The following is a 26,048-nucleotide window of genomic DNA, read 5'->3' on the forward strand; positions in this document are numbered from 1 at the left end:
GTACAGGCGCAAACGTTCTGACCTGATTCAACTCTATAAAATTATAAATAATATTGATCACATAGATTCAAGCAGAATGTTTTGTCAACGCAATTACACAGCTACTAGAGGTAATGTCAACAAACTGTTCAAAAAGCAGTTCCGCCTTAATACAAGCAAAAACACATTTTCAAACCGTGTTGTCAACCTTTGGAACGGACTACCAGATGATGTGGTGACCGCAAGAACTGTCAATAGCTTCAAGACCAAGCTCAATAGTCATTGGAAGAACAGCAATGATAAGTTCTCCTAAATGGAAACAGTAGTGTAATCCCAGTATCCCATTCGTGGTTGTCTGTACTGGGCATCTTGGTTACCCTATGAACATTCTATAGATCTAGTAGCCAAGTACAAGCACAAGTACAGTGTTTTTAAACAAAATTGTTGTGTAAATAAACTAATTATTGATTCCTTGTCTAAGTTGTGTGGGGATTGCTCCGCCACTTGACAAATAATCAGAAATCGACTATCGGGGAGGTCACTATTACTACTTTGTCAATAGCAAATTACAAGTTACATGTTCAACATTGTATTGGACTTGTTTAACATGTTAACAATACTATCCCTTATATAGAGGGAAATAGGCTACTACTATCCCTTATATAGAGGGAAATAGGCTACTACGCAATCCAGATGTAGAGGTTAATAGCTGGCGTAGAAAGATAGAAAGGTCAAAATATGATCAAAACATCTAGAGAAACCAGACCAAGGCCGGGGCCACAACATTTCTTTGCAGTTCGAGTACAGAGGATTGGAATAGCTTTAGTTTAAACATATTGTATTGTATCATAAATATACAAAGGGATCGGGCACAAGTTTTCCAACTTATATAAAGCCCTTTCCCAGAAACAGTATACAACACAAATATTTACACAAGATGACATTAGAATTTACATAAAGTAATTTTATTTTTGAAAATATGAGTACAGATAGGGTGATAATAAGAGGGAAACAGAGGAAGAGAATTTAGAAGTCTCCTTCATTTACAATTTAATTGACAATTTTTGAAGAATAATTAGAACATTTTTAACAAAGTTTTAAAATATTATTTTTAGACAGAGTGAGTGATCTTTCTCGAATCAGCTGAAATATATACTTTCATCTGTTCAATGTTCATCATATCTCATGCCATGTTTTGCTTTCATCGTTGTCTTTCCTTTCCTTCTGATATATCCGTTTCACAAATGCCATATGAATCGAGAAAGATCAAAGACGCTGTCGTTAGTTATACAGTATATATACATATATCATTGAAGGGACATATTTGGAATAGCTTGTCAGAAAGTATTGTGAATGCAGACACACTGAATGTTTTTTTTAATCTTCTTTGAGCTGCTATTTGAGAGATCTTGAAGTTAAGTTCAACCCAAGTTGCTACCATAGTAATTAAGTTACTGGAACTGTATAGTGTATACTACAATGAATATGTTTTTTTTTTTTTTTTTTTAATTTATAATATACATGTATATAGTTTTTTGTGTATATCTTTTTAAACGTATATGTAGTGCAGTGGTATACATGTGTGCAAGCTACGGGTATTTCTGGCTAGGCGATTGGGTGCTGTAGATCGTGAGTTAGAGGCCTGATGAGGGCTCGAGTCATGAAATTGTCTTCCTTCGTCATTATTTGTCCAGCGGGCGAGAAACGCGTTTACGGGAGATATCAGATAGGGCTCTGTCCATCCGTGATTTTCCGGATTGTAACCGTTCAACTCTACTTCACAAAACTCTGTATATATCCGGTTAGTGCCATTGTTGGGCATTTTGCTATTGACTACATTTTAGTTTTTTTTAAAATATTTTTAGTGTTACCATGAAAACAGTCAAAAACACAAAATTGCTGTTTACTTCCGTTTTCCGGCTGTAACTTCAACAGCGTTCAACTTAACACAACAAAGCTTTCTATATACATTTTTGTAATTTGATTAGTGCCCTAGTTGTGTCTTTTCATGTAAAACACACAAAGGGTCTGCATCAACATATTAATTCTTACTTAGTACATGATTAAAGTAATGTGAAGACGCAAAGGGAAGGAGGTCCAGAAGCGTATCGTTTAAAAATGCCGATGACTGATACAAGACTGATATAAGCAAATATCTAAAGGGACATTCCGTTTTGAAATGAGACTAAAAAATAAACGTGAATCTTGTATTTTTCTCAACTATATAGTAAAAGTTCTAAACATTACTGTAATACACCACTCTAAGTCTGAAGATATCCCAACGTTCTTAAAATAAAGTTTTTGAAAATAAAACGAAGATAGCGATCGAGGGTAACAAATAGTCTTATAAATATCGGCAGCTAGATGGAAAGAAGGATTACCGAAGGATACACCTACATCACTCTATATATATTATTCCAATGCTGATGCACAGCGACAGAGTTCTGCGGATTTTCTGTACATATATGATATTTATTTTATCACAGTAGTAAATATGAGTGTAATATTTCTTGTATAAATCTTATAAATTACTGTACAACTCGATCATATCTGCCGTTCGAACGGAGGAATATATACCCCTTTAAATTAATTTCCAGTGAGTGATATAAGACTTGTGTCATTGTCGATACAATGCACGATGGGAAGTACTTTTACTGGGCAAGGCGAAGGATTTGTCCTTAAACTGAACAATGAAGATATATATAACCTTATTAGCGCGCTGCCCGTCTTACCACATTCAAAACTTTGACAGAAAATAACTTAAAAAAAGGCACACATATAAGCGGCAGCGTTCTGGTGGATGTGGTATAGTGGTTTAAGCTGCAGGTCTTTATGGTTATGTGCCGTTAATCGTCAGCTCTAGGCACGCGTCATAAAGTTGTCTTCGTCATTTGTGTTATAACTTTATGTTATATATCACAAAACACAGCTATAAAGTAATAACATCTATCAGCATGACTACGATGTTATGAACACAGTCAGCAGTAGGCAGTGGTCAATACGCCTAGACAGTAAGCAGTAACGCCTAGACAGTAAGTAGTAACGTCTAGACAGTAAGTAGTAACGTCTAGACAGTAAGTAGTAACGTCTAGACAGTAAGTAGTAACGTCTAGACAGTAAGTAGTAACGCCTAGACGGTAAGTAGTAACGTCTAGACAGTAAGTAGTAACGCCTAGACAGTAAGCAGTAACGCCTAGACAGTAAACACTAAGCAGTAACGCCTAGACAGTAGGCAGTAACGCCTAGACAGTAAGCAGTAACGCCTAGACAGTAAGTAGTAACGTCTAGACAGTAAGTAGTAACGTCTAGACAGTAAGTAGTAACGTCTAGACGGTAAGTAGTAACGCCTAGACAGTAAGCAGTAACGCCTAGACAGTAAGCAGTAACGCCTAGACACTTGGCAGTAACGCTTAGACAGTAAGCACTAAGCAGTAACGCCTAGACAGTAGGTAGTAACGCCTAGACAGTAAGCAGTAACGCCTAGACAGTAAGTAGTAAGCAGTAACGCCTAGACACTTGGCAGTAACGCCTAGACAGTAAGCACTAAGCAGTAACGCCTAGACAGTAGGTAGTAACGCCTAGACAGTAGGTAGTAACGCCTAGACAGTAGGCAGTAACGCCTAGACAGTAAGTAGTAAGCAGTAACGCCTAGACAGTAGGCAGTAACGCCTAGACAGTAAGTAGTAACGCCTAGACAGTAAACAGTAACGTCTAGACAGTAAGCACTAAGCAGTAACGCCTAGACAGTAGGCAGTAACGCCTAGAAAGTAAGTAGTAACGCCTAGACAGTAAACAGTAACGCCTAGACAGTAGGTAGTAACGTCTAGACAGTAAACAGTAACGCCTAGACAGTAGGCAGTAACGCCTAGACAGTAAGCACTAAGCAGTAACGCCTTGACAGAAAACAGTAACGCCTAGACAGTAAGTAGTAACGCCTAGACAGTAAGTACTAAGCAGTAACGCCTTGACAGAAAACAGTAACGCCTAGACAGTAAACAGTAACGCCTAGACAGTAAGTAGTAACGCCTAGACAGTAGGCAGTAACGCCTAGACAGTAAACAGTAACGCCTAGACAGTAGGCAGTAAGTAGTAACGCCTTGACAGAAAACAGTAACGCCTAGACAGTAAACAGTAACGCCTAGACAGTAAGTAGTAACGCCTAGACAGTAGGCACGCCTAGACAGTAACTATTGTAACGCCTAGACAGTTAGTAGTAACGCCTAGACAGTAAACAGTAACGCCTAGACAGTAAACAGTAACGTCTAGACAGTAAGTAGTAACGTCTAGACAGTAGGTAGTAACGCCTAGACAGTAAACAGTAACGCCTAGACAGTAAGTAGTAACGCCTAGACAGTAAGCACTAAGCAGTAACGCCTTGACAGAAAACAGTAACGCCTAGACAGTAAGTAGTAACGTCTAGACAGTAAGCACTAAGCAGTAACGCCTAGACAGTAAGTAGTAACGCCTAGACAGTAAGTAGTAACGCCTAGACAGTAGGCACGCCTAGACAGTAACTATTGTAACGCCTAGACAGTTAGTAGTAACGCCTAGACAGTAAACAGTAACGCCTAGACAGTAAACAGTAACGTCTAGACAGTAAGTAGTAACGCCTAGACAGTAAGCACTAAGCAGTAACGCCTTGACAGAAAACAGTAACGCCTAGACAGTAAGTAGTAACGTCTAGACAGTAAGCACTAAGCAGTAACGCCTAGACAGTAAACAGTAACGCCTAGACAGTAAGTAGTAACGTCTAGACAGTAAACAGTAACGCCTAGACAGTAAACAGTAACGCCTAGACAGTAAACAGTAACGTCTAGGACAGTAAGTAGTAACGTCTAGACAGTAAACAGTAACGCCTAGACATTAAGTAGTAACGTCTAGACAGTAGGTAGTAACGCCTAGACAGTAAACAGTAACGCCTAGACAGTAAGTAGTAACGCCTAGACAGTAGGCACGCCTAGACAGTAAGCAGTAACGCCTAGACAGTAAGTAGTAACGCCTAGACAGTAAGTAGTAACGCCTAGACAGTAAACAGTAACGCCTAGACAGTAAGCAGTAACGCCTAGACAGTAAGCAGTAACGCCTAGACAGTAAGTAGTAACGCCTAGACAGTAAACAGTAACGCCTAGACAGTAAGTCGTAACGTCTAGACAGTAAGCAGTAACGTCTAGACAGTAAACAGTAACGCCTAGACAGTAAACAGTAACGCCTAGACAGTAAACAGTAACGCCTAGACAGTAAGTAGTAACGTCTAGACAGTAAACAGTAACGCCTAGACAGTAAACAGTAACGCCTAGACAGTAGGTAGTAACGTCTAGACAGTAAACAGTAACGCCTAGACAGTAAACAGTAACGCCTAGACAGTAAGTAGTAACGTCTAGACAGTAAGTAGTAACGCCTAGACAGTAAACAGTAACGCCTAGCCAGTAAGCAGTAACGCCTAGACAGTAAACAGTAACGTCTAGGACAGTAAGTAGTAACGTCTAGACAGTAAGCATTAACGCCTAGACAGTAAGTAGTAACGCCTAGACAGTAAACAGTAACGCCTAGACAGTAAACAGTAACGCCTAGACAGTAAGTAGTAACGTCTAGACAGTAAACAGTAACGCCTAGACAGTAAACAGTAACGCCTAGACAGTAGGTAGTAACGTCTAGACAGTAAGTAGTAACGCCTAGACAGTAAACAGTAACGCCTAGACAGTAAGTAGTAACGTCTAGACAGTAAGTAGTAACGTCTAGACAGTAAGTAGTAACGCCTAGACGGTAAGTAGTAACGTCTAGACAGTAAGTAGTAACGTCTAGACAGTAGGTAGTAACGCCTAGACAGTAAACAGTAACGCCTAGACAGTAAGTAGTAACGTCTAGACAGTAAACAGTAACGCCTAGACAGTAAGTAGTAACGTCTAGACAGTAAACAGTAACGCCTAGACAGTAAGTAGTAACGTCTAGACAGTAAGTAGTAACGCCTAGACAGTAAGTAGTAACGCCTAGACAGTAAACAGTAACGCCTAGACAGTAAACAGTAACGCCTAGACAGTAAGTAGTAACGTCTAGACAGTAAACAGTAACGCCTAGACAGTAAACAGTAACGCCTAGACAGTAGGTAGTAACGTCTAGACAGTAAGTAGTAACGCCTAGACAGTAAACAGTAACGCCTAGACAGTAAGTAGTAACGTCTAGACAGTAAGTAGTAACGTCTAGACAGTAAGTAGTAACGCCTAGACGGTAAGTAGTAACGTCTAGACAGTAAGTAGTAACGTCTAGACAGTAGGTAGTAACGCCTAGACAGTAAACAGTAACGTCTAGACAGTAAGTAGTAACGTCTAGACAGTAGGTAGTAACGCCTAGACAGTAAACAGTAACGCCTAGACAGTAGGTAGTAACGTCTAGACAGTAAGTAGTAACGCCTAGACAGTAAACAGTAACGCCTAGACAGTAAGTAGTAACGTCTAGACAGTAAGTAGTAACGTCTAGACAGTAAGTAGTAACGCCTAGACGGTAAGTAGTAACGCCTAGACAGTAAGTAGTAACGTCTAGACAGTAGGTAGTAACGCCTAGACAGTAAACAGCAACGCCTAGACAGTAAGCACTTAGCAGTAACGCGTACACAGTAGGCAGTAACGCCTAGACAGTAAACAGTAACGCCTAGACAGTAAACAGTAACGCCTAGACAGTAAACAGTAACGCCTAGACAGTAAGTAGTAACGCCTAGACAGTAAACAGTAACGCCTAGACAGTAAACAGTAACGCCTAGACAGTAGGTAGTAACGTCTAGACAGTAAGTAGTAACGCCTAGACGGTAAGTAGTAACGCCTAGACGGTAAGTAGAAACGCTTAAATAATACGTACGCCTACACGGTAAGCAGTAGGCAGTAAGCTGGCAGTAGAGCAGTGAATGTAGTCATATAGCTAATGCAAGCAGTAATCAGGACGCTGGTCTGTCTCTTATAAAATTCCATTCCCAAACAACTAAAAAAGAAATATGCCAAAAATTGAAACAATAACACCTTTTCTGACCACTGAAGAAACTTGATTTTAATCGAAATAATTAAACAAAGAGAAATATCCCGACAGTGTCAAAACATCGGAAAAGTATTAATTATTTTCACAAATTGAACCATATTATCATTGTTAGACTACTCAAGAACATTCATGACAGCAATCGGAACAACTATATAGGCACAGGTGTCTGGATAGTATTTCTCCAGTAGGAGTAGGGGCTAATATTTTGTCTATAAATACTAAGCAGATGGAGACGCCTGTGACATAGGTGACTATCAAAAAGAGTGTCGCAATGTTACAATTATAACATGGCAATGTGAGCACATCACAATTTTTTTGTTAACCTTAAATTTTACGCACTAAACAAATCGTATGCCATCTCCGCAAAGTTAGCCAATAATTATAATTTCAATATCCCCGTGATAATTTATGGTAGTACAAAATAAGTTATTTATGCAAATCAGGATAGATTATTTATAGTAAAACATGAATCACCAGCGCAAAAATATGTTTGTCCCCCCCCCCCCCCCCCCCACTGTAAAAAGTGTGAGGGGTGGGGGGGGGGGGGGGGGGGGTGAGGGGGGGCAATAATTGCTTCCTACGCCACTGATTTGGAATATTTAAACCCACATTTCACATCTGTACAGTGAGTGTGTAATGATCATGTGATATTTCATAAAGTGTGACCTGTAATGGCTTTATATAATGTATTTCAAATAACAGCGTCCTTGACGTTAGGTTTTGTCCAAAACAATATACTTTTAACTGGGCCGTTTTCGTTTATCGCGGTCCAAACGATTGGACCAGAGTTGTTCGGGTTTGTTTGTTTTGTTTACAGAAGAGCTTTGACAAAGACTTTCAAGACCTGCATTAACATCTGCTGGTCCGCCAAGATATGTGTATGAAATGTTACATTAAAAACAGACGAACCGATGTGTCATTATATTTCGCATTAACGAACAGGCCCCTGGATTTCTTCCTTTCTCTCGTCTCATTGACAGGCCCTGTAACATCAGGTATTCCCCCCTTTGACGAAGATTCCATCATGTATAAAACACTTATCAATTCACAGGAAGATGTTTACAATGACAGTCTGATCTTAAAACTACAGGTAAATGGAAAAAAAAGACTGATTGACGAGTCTCCACCTTGACAAATGTACTGTCCTTAGAGTTCTAAACCGGCATCAAAACAAATGTGTATCCAGCTGTCAGCATCATGGTCGTACCCTAGAAATTATTGATTCTGCAAAAGAACTAGGCATCACCATACAATTCACCTTGATGGGGACAAGCATATTGATTCTATGCCTCCTAAAGCCAGTACTCGTATAATGAAAAATCATGCCCACAAACCTAAGTTTGTCCCAGACCAGAATATCGTTCACCTGCCAGAAAGGTGACGTTTCGGTGGGGTTTCACGTTTTTAACAAGCCGGAAAAGATGACGTTCAGCGGGTTCAAGACGGAAAGGCGACGTTCGGTGGGTTTTGCGTTGATGATGTGTATTGCAGCACAATTTAACATTTCCGAAAGTTTGGCCTTCATGATTGTTATAGATAATCTCCAGAAACGAAAGTGCTGACGGCCAGACGGAAAGATAAAAAGACGGGCATCTTGGGGAACCCGTCATGGGAGACGATGCATACGGTATACAGCATAGCAAGGAAGTAAGATCTATTTGCCTGTGTATCCGATATATAGATGCTAGCTGGATTTTGTGTCAAATATTGCTTCAGAGAACGAGTTTGTCTTCTCCGTCGAGTTTTCTGTCTTTCTTTTTGTTTTGTTTTATTTTTTTTTGTCTTGTTTTTGTCTTGTTTTTGCTTTTGTTTTGTTGTTTTTTGTTTTTGTTTTTGTTGCTTTTGTAAACTGTTATCCACTGCGTGATTGGAGACTGGGTTTGTTATGTATGGGGTCCGCCCAACCACCTTTAAAACCATTTAGATCATGAAATACCAGGTAGCAGTTACTAACTTAATAACATATTTAAGTCTTGCCATTAAGGTACCGGTGGTTTTAGATTGAATGTGCTCTTACATTTAAGCACCCTTTTTTAAAGGGGATCTTACGGAAACCCTGTAGGGACATATATTATATTATATTATAAAGCCTGTGCGCAAAGCTATGATCGAGAGTATAACTAAATATTCCAAAGGGTTTTCCACCAAGCATTTTTTTAAATATAGAACTGTGCTGCGGGCCAACTTAGATAAAAAAAAACCTGCGATAGGTAGATGAACCTATCAACTTTTGGACAATATACAGTTTAATTAACTCGTCTCTTCGAGGGAGAGCTAATGTTGTCACCCGGCGTCGGCGTTGACGTTGGTTTTCTAATACATTTGTATTAACATTTTGGTACAAAAATAAATATGGAATTATGGTCCGTGCAGGGTGATATTATCCTCTCCCGGAATGGAACTAAAAGATTTTGTGTGCGGAAAAAACCCTGCTTTTTAACATATTTTGGACTTAGCCTTTCACTTTATAATTGTACTAGGGTACTGATATTTGACATTAGAGTCCCTGTGGGGTTAAAACTATTCTATTATAGCTATGGCATTTAGATTATTTGTATATATTTTGCTGGTTGGTGAAAGCATTCACTTTAGTATCGCTCATCTGAGCGTCACAAATTCCGAGAACAATCCGGATTTTACAATCCCCGATTTCCGGTTTGTGTATTATGTACACATTTTCAAATATGGCGGCAGGGAGAAAACACAAACAATTCATCAGGTGACTTTGATTGTTCATAAACAGACTTCAAACATGAATATTTTACTGTGTAACGTATATCGCGGTTATAATATATGTAGACGATTTATGAGCACAAGAAAATGTATAGGATCGTTACAAATTTGAAATATATATCTAAATTGAAAGTAAAAGTAGACATGCAATCTGCATGTTACTTAGTTCAATAGGCCTAGTTGTTACTGAAGTCTGGCTTTTACAGATAGTCACTGGAATTAATTGATTTACCATTGTCACTTCTGGTTGGTATGAAGCATTTGTCGTATTTTCTGTTTATGTTATCCTTATTCCTCGAATATTTATCCGGCATGTCCTGTTTTCAAGTGAGTTGAATGATGGTGCTTGTGCCACAGGTACTTGGGGTCAGGAACTAAAGTTATAATGGAATTGTCCAATTTTAATTTGTAACAACCAGAAACGGGTGATTTTTTTAAAAAAAGCGCTTTATAATCGATTCCAATGTTGTATCGGTGCATAAATAGACAAGAAATGATGTTACAAATTAAAATTGGACAATTCCATTATAACTTTAGTTCTTGACCCCAAGTACCTGTGGCTTGTGCAACCTTATCGTAGAACGAATATTCATCACTGTTCATACCCTGCCTACATGTACACTGCTCTGCGGCAGGGTATGAAGTCCCTCCCATTGCCGATAGTGTAGCAAGCCCCGATGTGATTCACATCGGGCAGTATTTAGCTGTGGTTAAAATTTTCTCGGATAAAAAAACACATGTAAATTGATGATTCTGGTATCTATTATCAATATTCAAGCCACAAACCTGCACATTACGTCTGGCGTTAACAGTTGTTTTACAATTGTTTGACAATAAAAAGTAAAATCCAAAACGAGCAAGACAAACGGAGATATCAGTTCAAACATACCGCCATCTTTAATTTGATACAAGCGTAAAGGTCAATTTCCTTATAATTATATATATATATATATAAGGAAATAGAAATAAATTGATGCTAATGAGATTTCCCGCGAGATTCCAACAGAAAAACAGATTCAGAGTTATATACATGTACCTCGGTGAGGAAGGTCAATTCATTCTGAAATTCTTTTATTACGAAAAGTAAGATTCGCTTTCTTCACAAGAGTTATAAAACAGTGGTTGAATATCTCTGATTATGTATTTATTTATCGTAGTAGCTTCATCCATATATGGTCACGGGTTCCATATTTGGGTCAGCATTCTTCTCGAGAGTTCTTCGAGAAGTATCATGGCGGATCACGGAGACAACTCCGAGCAGTATGATATCAGAATATGGGAATTAAAGATTTCCAGATTAGACGGTATGCTAATACATTGGAAAATTGTATTAGAAATGTTTAATTATGCGAACTAGTACTCCAAAGTTACACGATATCCGCTATTTGTAGCATTTTCGAGGTTCAATGTTTTGCAACACTACCGTCAATGGAAGTGAATTGTAGCTCTGACGACCATCTGTCAGAAATTGTCCGTCCGTCGTCCAGAGCTACGTTATCGCAGCTACAACCTTAGGTGCTTCAGTACACTTGTGCCGAGAAAAATTTGAGAAATAACCAAACGGTTTGTAATTGATAAACTCCTTCACAAATGTTTTGATGTAATATATTTGTTAAATTATAGTTACATAAATATTAAAAACAGATATTTCAATATAAAATTATATGAATTAGATAAAATGACCTAGTTTATAATTGGTACATAATCAGAAACTAGAATTCAGAGAGCTTAATTATCTAAACTATTCTTTTGGGAAACAGTTATAATAATATCATTGTATTAGTGAAAAAGGTTTGTAAGTTAACCATACATAGGTAAATGTGTGGCTAATCTGTGAAGACTTATTCCAGGGGTGTCTTGACACCGACGACCTGTGCATGTGCGCATGCATTGCCATTCAAATTTTCATACAAAAGTTTTTTGCCAGTTACTGATTTATTGATATCAACCTTTTGGCATAGATATAATAATTATATGTCGGAAAATGTATACAGTATGTTTATACATGTATGTAATTCAAAGTCGTGTTTTATGATTAATATAAACATACATGTTTTTTCATTTAGCTGGTAATAGACAGAAGCATGGAGAAAATGAATGACAGTCCGTCTGAAAAATCTGATGTTACCTCGGATGGAAAAGAGAATCCAGAGAAAAAAAGACGAATTCACATGGATGTACAAGAGTGCTTTGCACATGCCCAAACAGAAGATGGTATACATCCTTTGTCAAATCCTTTAGAATCTTCAAGCAGGCCAAAACCTTATAAACTTACTCCTAGACCTCCTCGGATAAAAGCATCATATGCACATGGAGTCCACAATACTTATAGCTCTGCAACAGTAGTGTCAGAGACAAATAATGACTCACCATCTTTAGGATCCAGATTGGTTGATGCATATCACAACAAGACTCCAGGTGGTTTCGGAAGTGCTACTCTTCTCTGTGCTAGTAGTATGCTACCAGAACTGGCAGATTTACAAAAGGAAAGTATCACAACAAATCAAAATGCAGGTACTGTACATCATAAAACACTGCACACTGAGCTCTCATCTATATGTGTGCCAAAGCAAGATAGCTGTGATAACAAAAGTAGTACACCTAGCACTGTAACTAACAGGCAGGGTATCAGGACATCAGACAATAGTCAAGAGCACAAGTCAATTGGTAATTTGCCATCAAGCAGTAACAAAACATTGAAGTCAAATGATAGCCAGAAAAACTCGCGGAGTAACACTCCCTCAAAGAGTGGTAAACAACCAATTCTACCAAATCAGCAAAAGATGACAAATTTCTTCACAAGCTCTAAGGAATGTAAATCAGAAAGTGAAAAAAGTTGTCATGATGATAGCTACGTGTATGGTACAGTAGCGTCCAGTTACACTCCTATTAAAAATGTTGGAGGTTCTTCTGTTGTGTTCGTTATTGACGATGAAAGCCCTGACTTTCTCTCCCGACAGAAAGCATCGCAAGAAAGCAGTTCTGGGTATTCCTCCACTAAGAATTCACCTGCCAAGTGTTCACTTAAAGATTTCAAAGAAAATGCTGTTGTCAAGAAGCTTTTCGCAGGACAGAAAAGCCTTGTTGATAATCCTAACTTGAAACCTGTGAAGGCTTCATCTGTGAGTTCTAGTCCAAATAGGTTTGGTTCTCATAAGAAAAGCATGTATTCAAAAAAGGAACCAAAAACTGAGCAGCTAATGAGAATGGAAATTGACTCTATTTCATCTTCAGATGATGAATGTATGTCACAAGCCCTTGACTGTGCTATAACCGACACATTTGGACTTTTGGGAAATGGAACCATGAAGAAAAAGGAGGAAGAGAAGATAGATTATTTCAGTATATTACCCACTGAAGTGATGGAGCATATCTTTTGTCATCTACCAATGTTAGACCTGTGTCTCAATAGCAATAAAGTGTGTAAACGATGGAATGAGATCATCTCATCTGAAAAGGTGAATATTTTATAAATAAACTCAACTGGTTAACTGCTACTGTTTTAATGTATAATTATTTGTTATGTAAACAGTAGTTGATAATTTAATTGAAAACTCTTAAAATTGATACATCACTGACTTCTGTATGAAAAACAAGGTGATTGATATTTGCATTAATTTACATATATGCAGTTTAATTTTGTGTAACAGATGCATGTAATTGTTGTCATATAGTAATATATGCCTTTTGATTTTTCAAAAATTATTTTCTTATACAATTCCAGTTTATGCCATGGAAAAAACGTTACCACAAGCTGAAGAAGAATGTAGAGGGTACCACAGATGAAATGATAGGTGTTCTGAAGACCAACAACATGAGATCCCCTTCACTGTTCCTGACACAAATCATCAGGTGAATTGAAGCTGCTTTGGACTATATCAATATGTCATTGTTAGACTGCTAAATAAGCACTGAACCTAAATACTTCCTTGTGTATAAAGAACTAAATACTGGGTCCAGTTGTTCAAAAGGTGATGAGCATAATCATTTGATTGGTGAAAATCTCATTTCTCTTTTACTTCAAATCCTATTAGCGTATGTTCTTTAAAATAAGCAGGTATATATGAAGACACTGATGAGTGTTATAGTTTCAGAAATTTTTGTCAAATTAGTTTTACCAGAAATTATTTTATCAGGATTCTGAAATAGATGTTAAACTGTGATTAGACTATTAATCACCTTTTGCACTACTGGGCCCTGGTAATGACATTGAACTTCCTATAATACAGGTCTGTATTGTATCCTCTGTGCAGAAATCATGTGCTTTAATTATATATATAATGCTCTACCCAGATATATCCAAATAATGGTTCATTTCTTTTTGAGAGCTTGACCCTCTTAACTTGTATCTTGTTTTTACATCATGATCATATAGGTTTATCTTTATCCTCCATTTTGATTTTTGATGGCTGTACATATGATCTTGTAAAGTTAAATTTTTGATAATGTAAACATTTCTTCCCTTATTGATTAGATATAATCTGAGATGATATCTCAGATGGTGACATTGAATCACTATTCTGTCAAACTTCTTCCATTCTGCCGTCTTTGGTCGCTAGGTAACCAATAAATTCTTGTTATAGTTACATGAGGGACATAAAGCCAGTGACATCCAGTAATATGAATCAGTGTCTGCAGACACTCCCTAAGTACCATTGGGCCAAGGAACTCCTGGACGAGAGGGCACCACACTGCATTATCAACAAGGTCAGTAGTGTTATATGATCCATTTTTAAAGTAGGTGGTTGATCTAGTTCAATTTAAGAAATGTTTATTTCAGTTTAATATCTTAACATGGGTTGTTGGGTGGTTGCTACTCACCTTAATTAGTTAAAGGGTCACCTGTTTGTCCATGTTTTTTGCGTAGACTCGAGTTTTCTCCCTCAGTAAGGCCCTCATGCACTTCAATCCAGGACAACTAGAGTGATTGATATAAGTTGATTTGCTTGTTTCACTATTTAAAATGAATTAACAAGTAGGTAAGAGAGGGAGCATCAACACCAGGGATTCCCTGAGTTAGTGAACTTAATTTGCTAACATGTTTTGGATGGTTGGGCTACCCGTCATCAGATTTAATTCTATAACTTAACATGTAAAGAAATTACAAGTTAATGTGACTTTCTTTAATGATCTAGATTTTTAAGTAACAAAATGTAGGATAGAAACAATTGCAACATTACAGTAAACAAGACCTGTGTTATATAAATTGTAATTTTACAGGAGCCTAACCCTTGGAGTATGATCACCTGTTTGGTGATTATAGCAGATTCAGTACAGGAAATACAGAAAGTACTTGCCTGCCTTACATCTCCCATGTCTGACTGTACCACACAGGAGGTTCTGGAATGTCTCTATCGCCTCGCAGCATTCTTCATGAAATTCAAAAGATTATGGTCCAAAGGCCCATTTACTGGGTGTGTGAAGTATTGTTTTTCTGTCAATTACCCTTCAGAATGCTCAGGATATTATTTTTTTTTTACAATCTTCCAATAGTCACACTATTATGGTGATTTGGTGAAAATAAGTTCAGTACTCAGGGTTTTGCTTACAATATTTTATATATGAAATAATTGGAGATTAATCATCAATTGCTGAAATACAGTGGGTCACTTCTCACCAATATAGATTTTGCTAATTTCAATGAATCTAATTGGAGATTTATGTGTTGTTTGGCCCCTTTAAGGAATACTGTATTTGACCTTATAAGAAAAAAATCTTTGAGTGTCAGAATGGTGTTCAAAAGTAATAACCCATGTGAGATGTTTTGCTACTTTATTTGTTCAATTTCCTCACCCAATTAAGTCACTCAAACAGAAGTTTTCGCCACCTTTTGTCTATTCAGTGATAAAGATGTCAGTACAAAGTGTGCCTGAAACTAATGCTAAACACACATACAAATTACTTATCAATAACTACCATATTTATTTGAAGATCAAGTAAAAGATTTAATTCACGTTGTAAAGTTGTTAAGACAGAAAGCTAGTTAAAGACAGTGTAAATCAATTATTAGGTCAAAGAAAATGATGTCTGATATGATCTTGGAAATCACCTGTGTCTATATATAAATAGAACACAAAAGAGTTCTATTTGAACATAAATGGTGGAACACTCGTTCTCTGTTCTAAAGATAAGCTAGCTTGGTTTACAAGTTTACAGGAATATTTAAGTGATGTTTAAGCTTAATTTATGATTATGAATAGATATCTTCATTTTGAATATTTTCATGACTGAATATTTTACCCCTTCCACAGCCTTGGGTATTCTGCTAAGGTATAGTCTGTTTCATAAAACTTCAGAATAACGAATCCTAATAAGGGCGCCCCCACTGTCAATTACCCATGCCCTGCGCCCTTATTAGGTCATATACAGTAAATAAATCACTGAATACAAAATCATCTAATACCTAGCAGCAGCCAGTAGGGGCAATGTATTGCTTTATACTCAGTAAGCTTGTTTCCTGTTGGTCTCTTAAAAGAAATACATGCTTTATTTTCTAGAATTCATTACCGGCTGTTCTATGCACTGTACTTGTATGAGAATGCATCTGCTTCCAATTTGGGGGACCTGAAGGGAGCTCTCACCGGGAAAGCTGGCCAACAGTGTATGGTCAAGTATGGGTAAGTGACCGGTAACACCATTAAATCTACAGTTTGTTAATGTTAACATTCATGGGTTCCTCAGTAGCTGTGATCACTAAGGCACTGAGAGTAGAATGCTGTCATGATGAGTACAGTAAAGTGGGAGACCACTCTCCTCAGGAACATGGGTTGAGACCCGCTGGGGACAGGGCATGATGTCTGTTGTGTTGTTTCCCTAACCATGGCACATTAGTTCCCCAGTGGGTTTTCCTCCAACATCCAAAAAACTAATTTGTTCCCCAAGCAGGGTCATGATAAAATGTTAATGTATTGACAGGTTTGTTTTCATTTTCACAGACTGTTAATGTATTTTATACAATATCTCATTTTACTCTGACACATAACAGAAAGCATTCATTTGTAAAACATGTTCAGCATATGTTGCTATACAGTAAAATGTAGGTGAGAAAATGGCAATTGCAATTGATCAAGTAACAGCACTATTAGAAATATTGTTAAGAACATAGAAAGGATTTTACGATATATGACATAAAGTTGAAAATATTTTTTATCAAAAATATTTCTCTGTGATATGGTGATGTTTTAACTAACAAGTTTTTACACAGTTGTGCAGAGACCAGCTTGAGGTTGACTCATGAACAGATGAGGGTGGTAAACCATGACTGTCTCCCAGGAGAACTGGCCAAGATTGTTGCTTTTGCAGGTAAGATGATGTATTATCTTCTAATGAATCAAGCAGTGTATTTAGCTCTACTGGCCTGAAGGATGCAGCATCCGTATATGTGTGGAAATCAACCCACACCATCTATTTAGATGAAAAAAAGGATTTTGAGTAAAGAATAGTATGATAATGTTGTTTAAAGAATAACAAACACTGTTAAAATTTCTGCGACTGTTTAAAGGAAAATGAACTCTATTAACATAAAGGCATTTACCTGCCCTTTAATAATTTTAAATCATGTCATAAATAACAGTTTAAAGTGCACCCCCTGAAGAGTACTTGTTATCCCAATTTGTCCTAATGAAGCCTCTGCAAGAGAGGCGAAACTAGTAGACGAATTAAACACCCACCTACAGGTAACACTTGTGAGTGTTGTGATTAATTTCTCCTAAATATACTTTTCAGTTGTTGTTTTATCTCCTTGCATACCTCTTGGTATCCATACTCATCAAGCACCCCAATCACAACCATCCTATCTATACCTGATGTTGGCTCCTTCCTTTTGAAGTCTTTGTTGTACATCTTTTGATGTTAACTGTGGTATAACTTGTGATGTTTACTGTGGTATCATTGTGATGTTTACTGTTGTATAACTTGTGATGTTTACTGCTGTATAATTTGTGATGTTTACTGTTGTATAACTTGTGATGTTTACTGTTGTATAACTTGTGATGTTTACTGTTGTATAATTGTGATGTTTACTGTTGTATAACTTGTGATGTGTACTGTTGTATAACTTGCGATGTTTACTGTTGTATAACTTGTGATGTTTACTGTTGTATAACTTGCGATGTATACTGTTGTATAACTTGTGATGTTTACTGTTGTATGATTGTGATGTTTACTGTTGTATAACTTGTGATGTTTACTGTTGTATGATTGTGATGTTTACTGTTGTATAACTTGTGATGTATACTGTTGTATAACTTGTGATGTTTACTGTTGTATAATTGTGATGTTTACTGTTGTGTGATTGTAATGTTTACTGTTGTATAACTTGTGATGTTTACTGTTGTATGATTGTTATGTTTACTGTTGTATAACTTGTGATGTATACTGTTGTATAACTTGTGATGTTTACTGTTGCATAATTGTGATGTTTACTGTTGTATAACTTGCTATGTTTACTGTTGTATGATTGTGATGTTTACTGTTGTATAGTTGTGATGTTTACTGTTGTATGATTGTAATGTTTACTGTTGTATAACTTGTGATGTATACTGTTGTATGATTGTAATGTTTACTGTTGTATAACTTGTGATGTTTACTGTTGTATAACTTGTGATGTATACTGTTGTATAACTTGTGATGTTTACTGTTGTATAATTGTGATGTTTACTGTTGTATAACTTGTGATGTTTACTGTTGTATAACTTGTGATGTATACTGTTGTATAACTTGCGATGTTTACTGTTGTATAACTTGTGATGTTTACAGTTGTATAACTTGTGATGTTTACTGTTGTATAACTTGTGATGTTTACTGTTGTATAACTTGTGATGTATACTGTTGTATAACTTGTGATGTTTACTGTTGTATAACCTGTGATGTATACTGTTGTATAACTTGCGATGTTTACTGTTGTATGATTGTGATGTTTACTGTTGTATAACTTGTGATGTTTACTGTTGTATAAGTTGTGATGTTTACTGTTGTATAACTTGTGATGTTTACTGTTGTATAACTTGTGATGTTTACTGTTGTATACCTTGTGATGTTTACTGTTGTATAACTTGTGATGTTTACGGTTGTATAATTGTGATGTTTACTGTTGTATAACTTGTGATGTTTACTGTTGTATAACTTGTGATGTTTACTGTTGTATAACTTGTGATGTTTACAGTTGTATAACTTGTGATGTTTACTGTTGTGTGATTTTAATGTTTACTGTTGTATAACTTGTGATGTTTACTGTTGTATAACTTGTGATGTTTACTGTTGTATAACTTGTGATGTGTACTGTTGTATAACTTGTGATGTTTACTGTTGTGTGATTGTAATGTTTACTGTTGTATAACTTGTGATGTATACTGTTGTATAACTTGTGATGTTTACTGTTGTATAACTTGTGATGTATACTGTTGTATAGCTTGTGATGTATACTGTTGGAGCAATGTAACAAGAGTTACAGCCAGTTCTACAGACATCTATAGCTGAGTCTTGCCCCATGTGCCAAATTTATATTTTATATGTTTGTTGTATGTGTAATATAATCTTGAACTTTAGTGTCCATGTACAATTGTAGTATTTTTATGAATGAGTATGTTTATATATGTAAATAAATATGGTAACTATGTATCAAGCATCACTGTTATCTGTTCTATTTAAATTGAGGCTTATGTAGATAAGCCAGGTTTAAATAGTTAAATAACATTTACAACACTAGTCCATTGTTTGACACAATATATAGATGTTCACATGTAATAGATATGGCCAATGCTAGCCTGAGTCTTGTGACACCTATGTTTATGGTACGGATATATTTATGATCACGAGTTAATTGATTAATAGGAAACAGATGTGTTCAGAAGGATATCCCATATACATAATACGGGCCTGAGGGGTCCAGCGTGAGTGACCGGTCACGTGACATGAAGTAGCCATCTGATTAGTCCTAGCGAGTGACCAGTCACGTGACATTAATTAGTAGCATCTGATTAGAGTTATTCTGATAGCGTCACTTGTCCAGCTCAGCAGCATTGGAGCCAGCTTTTATGTTATTCTCTCTGTAATTTACCACCACCACCCCAACCACCTACCTGTAATATAAGTACAAATATTAGTGTACATTGGGGGTATGGTTGATACAGTCTATGATTATTAACAGGTACTGTAATTTTGACATAAACATAACATAATAATTGGGTAAACTCAGTTATAGATCATGATCAGTGGGCACTGGCAAGCATTATTATAATTTTTTTTAGGCACTGGGCAGTATTTTCATGTATAAATATAAGGGTTGCTTAAAAACCAATCTCTCATGAAAATTACCCCAAAAATATTCTAACAGTTCTGTTTTTAACCTACATATTTATATATAGGTCCAAAGGCTGGAGCAATGTAACCAAAGAGTTACAGCCAGCCATTATTATAAGTTAAGCTGGAGCAATGTAATCAAAGAGTTACAGCCAGCCATAATTATAAGTTAAGCTGGAGCAATGTAACCAAAGAGTTACAGCCAGCCATCAGTAGAAGTTAAGCTGGAGCAATGTAACCAAAGAGTTACAGCCAGCCATTTTATAATAAATAATGCTGGAGCAATGTAACCAAAGAGTTACAGCCAGCCATTTTATAATAAGTAATGCTGGAGCAATGTAACCAAAGAGTTACAGCCAGCCTTAGGTATGACAGATACATAGACCTGTAACAAGAGTTACAGCAGTGTCTCATGGTAGAGCTGGAGCAATGTAACAAGAGTTACAGCCAGTTCTACAGACATCTATAGCTGAGTCTTGCCCCATGTGCCAAATTTATATTTTATATGTTTGTTGTATGTGTAATATAATCTTGAACTTTAGTGTCCATGTACAATTGTAGTATTTTTATGAATGAGTATGTTTATATATGTAAATAAATATGGTAACTATGTATCAAGCATCACTGTTATCTGTTCTATTTAAACTTGTGATGTTTACTGTTGTGTGATTGTAATGTTTACTGTTGTATAACTTGTGATGTATACTGTTGTATAACTTGTGATGTATACTGTTGTATAACTTGTGAAGTTTACTGTTGTATGATTGTGATGTTTACTGTTGTATAACTTGTGATGTATACTGTTGTATGATTGTGATGTTTACTGTTGTATAACTTGTGATGTTTACTGTTATATAACTTTTGAAGTTTACTGTTGTATGATTGTGATGTTTACTGTTGTATAACTTGTGATGTATACTGTTGTATAACTTGTGATGTTTACTGTTGTATGATTGTGATGTTTACTGTTGTATAACTTGTGATGTTTACTGTTGTATAACTTGTGATGTATACTGTTGTATAACTTGTGATGTTTACTGTTGTATAACTTGTGATGTTTACTGTTGTATAACTTGCGATGTTTACTGTTGTATAGTTGTGATGTTTACTGTTGTGTAATTGTGATGTTTACTGTTTGTGACAGGTACTGGGAAGACTACCACACTGGTGAGATACACACAGCTGAGGCCACAAACCAAGTTCCTTCTGGTGGTGTTTAACAAGTATGTGGTCATATATATAATGTATCATGAGAAATGACATTCTGAGTCAAGTCGTTGTTTCCCTCTTTAATCTACTTGAGTGATATCATTTTCATTAAAACATGTCCTCAGTGCAGAACAAATTTGATGTGGAAGATATGTATTTTAATTTAATTGGAGTTTCTATATCTTTATATCAACAAATGTTAGATATACTGTATGCTTTATGGTAAGACATTAACTGTTATAGGTATCTATATGTACATGTGCTTGGAATCAATGATAAATTTCTCTCTTACCTAGGTCTGTGTGTGATCATGCGAGGACCAAGTTCCCTCGGAATGTCGACTGTAAGACGGGTCATGCTTTGGCCTTTGGCAAAGTGGGATTTAGGTATGGAACAAAATCCATTTCATTGAAAATGTATTAGAAATGAATAGTTTTCATATATAAAGTCAATCATCTGAGGATTGTTGTTAATGTTTGCAAGATCCAGTTATTTCCTTTATATAAATTCAAACTTGTATCTGAGAAAGGTTTCAGAAAATCATTTCTCTTTAATATAACAAGATAAATGTATGATGGCAATGTGTAAGTGGTAGCAGACGATGTCAGAAAGTGATTCATGCACAGCCTTTATTGGTTATTGTGGAATATGAATACCTGTTTAGGTTTGGTTAGATATTGGTCAACTTCATTTCAGCAACTTCCAGGGCTTTTTCTAACTGGTTTGGGAAGAGGCCTTTTTTTCTCATTTTTGGAAGAATATCAATGAATTATGACAGATTTGTTCAGGAGTGAACTGCAAATTTTGGGAATTTGGCTTAAATGTGAAATAATTTCAATTGAGAATGGGGCCTAACCCCAGAAAAAGCCCTGACTACGGTAATTTGAGGGTAGCCTCCCCTGTGTTGCATGCATGTGGTGAATGTGTGTGTTTCGGGAGGCTGAGTTATGGTCCTGTTTGTCTCCTTGTGAGAGCATTGTTGTGATAGCATTTATCAATTTTATCTACTTATATATTTCAGGTACAAAAACGCTGGAAAGTTCAGAGGGAATGGCCCAACTGTTTACAGCATCACACAGACCATTCAAAATAAGAAGGGAGATAACTTGTTTGTACGGGCCAAGTTTGTCCTTGACACCTTGAATACTTTCCTTTCATCTGCTGATCCTATTCCAACTGAAGATCATGTACCAGACTTCAGAACTGATGATGCAGGCAATAGGGTACCAATAGATCCCCTTAAGAGGAAGGTTTGTATTTTTAACTACCCATAAATCTCCATTATAGGAAGGTTTGTACAGATAACTACTCATAGATCTCATAAGAGGAATGTTTGTTACAGGCCAGTTAGGATTTCATTTGATGCTTTTTATAAAATTTGCACAAAATCATCTACTTAATATATTCTTAATTTATAGAAATCTTGTGCCTCAATTTACCATATGGTATAAACAAACATATGATATTTAATTTGTGGAAATTCTTCATAGATCAAGCTCGAATGAATAACAAATGTCCACATGGCCCTGATTACTTCATAACAGGTTGGCATTGTATTAGCCGAACAGTAGGAAGTTTTTGTGTATATTATAAAGTCATGAAATTACAATCCCAGGAGAAATCATAAGTGAACAGCATACACACTTTCTTATTTACTAAACACTTTGTACATAATTTATTGTCCAGTGAGCCTTCAGTTACAGGTTTCCCGATTTGTATATTTAGTCAGTCTAATTATGTATTGCTGGGAAAGATATTTTTCATGCTGACAATAAATTCAAAAGTCATTAGAATGTGTTCTTAAAAGGAACAAAACAGCCAGAAATTTTCTAAATTGTATAAAATATCTCTTTTAGGGGCATCTTTTGTATAGTCAAAAAAATTCACACCAGTCACACTCAGTCAATGATAATTGTGGTGTAATCAGATTTAATACCTACATGAATGACCAACTAACTCTTATTCTGATAACTGACTTTGGAACTATTTATAACCGATATAACCTTTATCAGGATATCTATACCTGTCTTATTGTAGATAACTTTTATCAAGATATCTATACCTGTCTTACTACAGATAACCTTTATCAGGATATCTATACCTGTCTTACTACAGATAACCTTTATCAAGATATCTATACCTGTCTTACTACAGATAACCTTTATCAAGATATATATACCTGTCTTACTACAGATAACCTTTATGAAGATATATATCTATACCTGTCTTATTACAGATAACCTTTATCAAGATATATATACCTGTCTTACTACAGATAACCTTTATCAAGATATATATACCTGTCTTACTACAGATAACCTTTATCAAGATATCTGTACCTGTCTTACTACAGATAACCTCTATCAAGATATCTATACCTGTCTTACTACAGATAACCTTTATCAGGATATATATACCTGTCTTATTGTAGATAACCTTTATCAAGATATCTATACCTGTCTTACTACAGATAACCTTTATCAGGATATCTATACCTGTCTTACTACAGATAACCTTTATCAGGATATCTATACCTGTTTTACTACAGATAACCTTTATCAGGATACATCTATACCTGTCTGACTACAGATAACCTTGATCAGGATATATATACCTGTCTTACTACAGATAACCTTTATCAGGATATCTATACCTGTCTTACTACAGATAACCTTTATCAGGATATCTATACCTGTCTTGTTAGTTACAGATAACCTTTATCAAGATATCTATACCTGTCTTGTTAGTTACAGATAACCTTTATCAAGATATCTTTTCCTGTCTTATTGTAGATAACCTTTATCAGGATATATATACCTGTCATATTGTAGATAACTTTTATCAGGATATCTATACCTGTCTTATTACAGATGTATGTTGATGACACCTCTTACCTGTGGAATCGCATGAAGGATCTGAATGATAAGAATGTTCCGATATCACATGATGGATACCTGAAATTGTACCAGCTGAGTCGGCCCCGCCTCCACTATGACTGTATCCTGATAGACGAGGCTCAGGACCTTACACCAGGTACACACCTTCTCCACAGCCTCACTGTAACATCCCCATCTGTAACATCTTCATCTGTACAGAATACTTAGTCAAACATTGTCAAGTGTAAAGTGTAAAACAATTCTGGAGGCTTCTGAAGGATCTAGATAGCTTGAGACTGTTAATTGGATATATTGTTTTTTGTTTGGGATATTTTGGTGTAGGTATGTGAAGGTATTGTAAATGTACATATTTCAGTGGTTATTAGCTCACCTGCCCGAAGGGCAAGTGAGCTTATGCCGTGGTGCGGCGTCCGTCGTCCGTCCGTCCGTCCGTCCGTCCGGCCGTCTGTCCGTCCGGCCGTCCGGCGTCAACTTTTTCATTTAAACAACTTCTTCTCAATAACCAAGAGGCCCAAGGACTTGATATTGGGCCTGTAGCATGCTGGGGTGAAGGGCTACCAAGTTTGTTCAAATGAATGACCTTGACCTTCATTCAAGGTCACAGGGGTCAAATAGGCTATAATCTTCAAACGACTTCTCAATAACCAAGAGGCCCAGGGACTTGATATTGGGCCTGTAGCATGCTAAGGTGAAGGGCTACCAAGTTTGTTCAAATAAATGACCTTGACCTTCATTCAAGGTCACAGGGGTCAAATAGGCTATAATCTTCAAACGACTTCTTCTCAATAACCAAGAGGCCAAGGGACTTGATATTGGGCCTGTAGCATGCTGGGGTGAAGGGCTACCAAGTTTGTTCAAATAAATGACCTTGACATTCATTCAAGGTCACATTGGTCAAATAGGCTATACTCTTCAAACAACTTCTTCTCAATAACCAAGAGGCCCAGGGACTTGATATTGGGCCTGTAGCATGCTGGGGTGAAGGGCTACCAAGTTTGTTCAAATAAATGACCTTGACCTTCATTCAAGGTCACATTGGTCAAATAGGCTATACTCTTCAAACAACTTCTTCTGAATAACCAAGAGGCCCAGGGAGTTGATATTGGGCCTGTAGCATGCTGGGGTGAAGGGCTACCAAGTTTGTTCAAATAAATGACCTTGACCTTCATTCAAGGTCACATGGGTCAAATATACTGTTATCTTCAAACAACTTCTTCTCAATAACCAAGAGGCCCAGGGACTTGATATTGGGCCTGTAGCATGCTGGGATGGAGGGCTACCAAGTTTGTTCAAATAAATGACCTTGACCTTCATTCAAGGTCACAGGGATCAAATAGAATATAATCTTCAAACAACTTCTTCTCAATAACCAAGAGGCCCAAGGACTTGATATTGGGCCTGTAGCATGCTGGGATTTAAGGGCTACCTAGTTTGTTCAAATAAATGATGTTGACCTTCATTCAAGGTCACAGGGGTCAAATAGGCTATAATCTTCAAACAACTTCTTCTCAATAGCCAAGAGGCCCAGGGACTTGATATTGGGCCTGTAGCATGCTGGGATGAAGGGCTACCAAGTTTGTTCAAATAAATGACCTTAACCTTCATTCAAGGTCACAGGGGTCAAATAGGCTATAATCTTCAAACAACTTCTTCTGAATAACCAAGAGGCCCAGGGACTTGATATTGGGCCTGTAGCATGCTGGGGTGAAGGGCTACCAAGTTTGTTCAAATAAATGACCTTGACCTTTATTCAAGGTCACATGGGTCAAATAGGTAATAATCTTCAAACGACTTCTTCTGAATAACCAAGAGGCTCAGGGACTTGATATTGGGCCTGTAGCATGCTTGGGGAAAAGGCAATCAGGTTGGTTCAAATAAATGACCTTGACCCTCATTCAAGGTCACATG

At 36.8% G+C, this 26,048-nt stretch overlaps 1 protein-coding gene across 1 annotated transcript in view; it reads left to right on the top strand.

Annotated features, from left to right (window-relative positions):
- The first annotated feature begins 9,683 nt into the window (after positions 1 to 9,683).
- Positions 9,684 to 26,048, top strand: part of LOC117331921 (F-box DNA helicase 1-like) — a 28,938-nt gene continuing 12,573 nt past the window's right edge. Inside the window, exons 1-11 of the mRNA XM_033890911.1 lie at positions 9,684 to 9,721; positions 11,802 to 13,193; positions 13,460 to 13,587; positions 14,319 to 14,442; positions 14,956 to 15,149; positions 16,233 to 16,352; positions 16,940 to 17,037; positions 21,179 to 21,257; positions 21,540 to 21,629; positions 22,265 to 22,493; positions 24,114 to 24,276. Coding sequence (XP_033746802.1) covers positions 11,820 to 13,193; positions 13,460 to 13,587; positions 14,319 to 14,442; positions 14,956 to 15,149; positions 16,233 to 16,352; positions 16,940 to 17,037; positions 21,179 to 21,257; positions 21,540 to 21,629; positions 22,265 to 22,493; positions 24,114 to 24,276 — 2,599 coding nt within the window. The 5' untranslated portion in view covers positions 9,684 to 9,721; positions 11,802 to 11,819. The remainder of the gene's footprint in view (positions 9,722 to 11,801; positions 13,194 to 13,459; positions 13,588 to 14,318; positions 14,443 to 14,955; positions 15,150 to 16,232; positions 16,353 to 16,939; positions 17,038 to 21,178; positions 21,258 to 21,539; positions 21,630 to 22,264; positions 22,494 to 24,113; positions 24,277 to 26,048) is intronic.

The sequence above is a fragment of the Pecten maximus genome, chromosome 7 (genome assembly GCF_902652985.1).
Source record: "Pecten maximus chromosome 7, xPecMax1.1, whole genome shotgun sequence".
Classification (NCBI taxonomy): domain Eukaryota; kingdom Metazoa; phylum Mollusca; class Bivalvia; order Pectinida; family Pectinidae; genus Pecten; species Pecten maximus.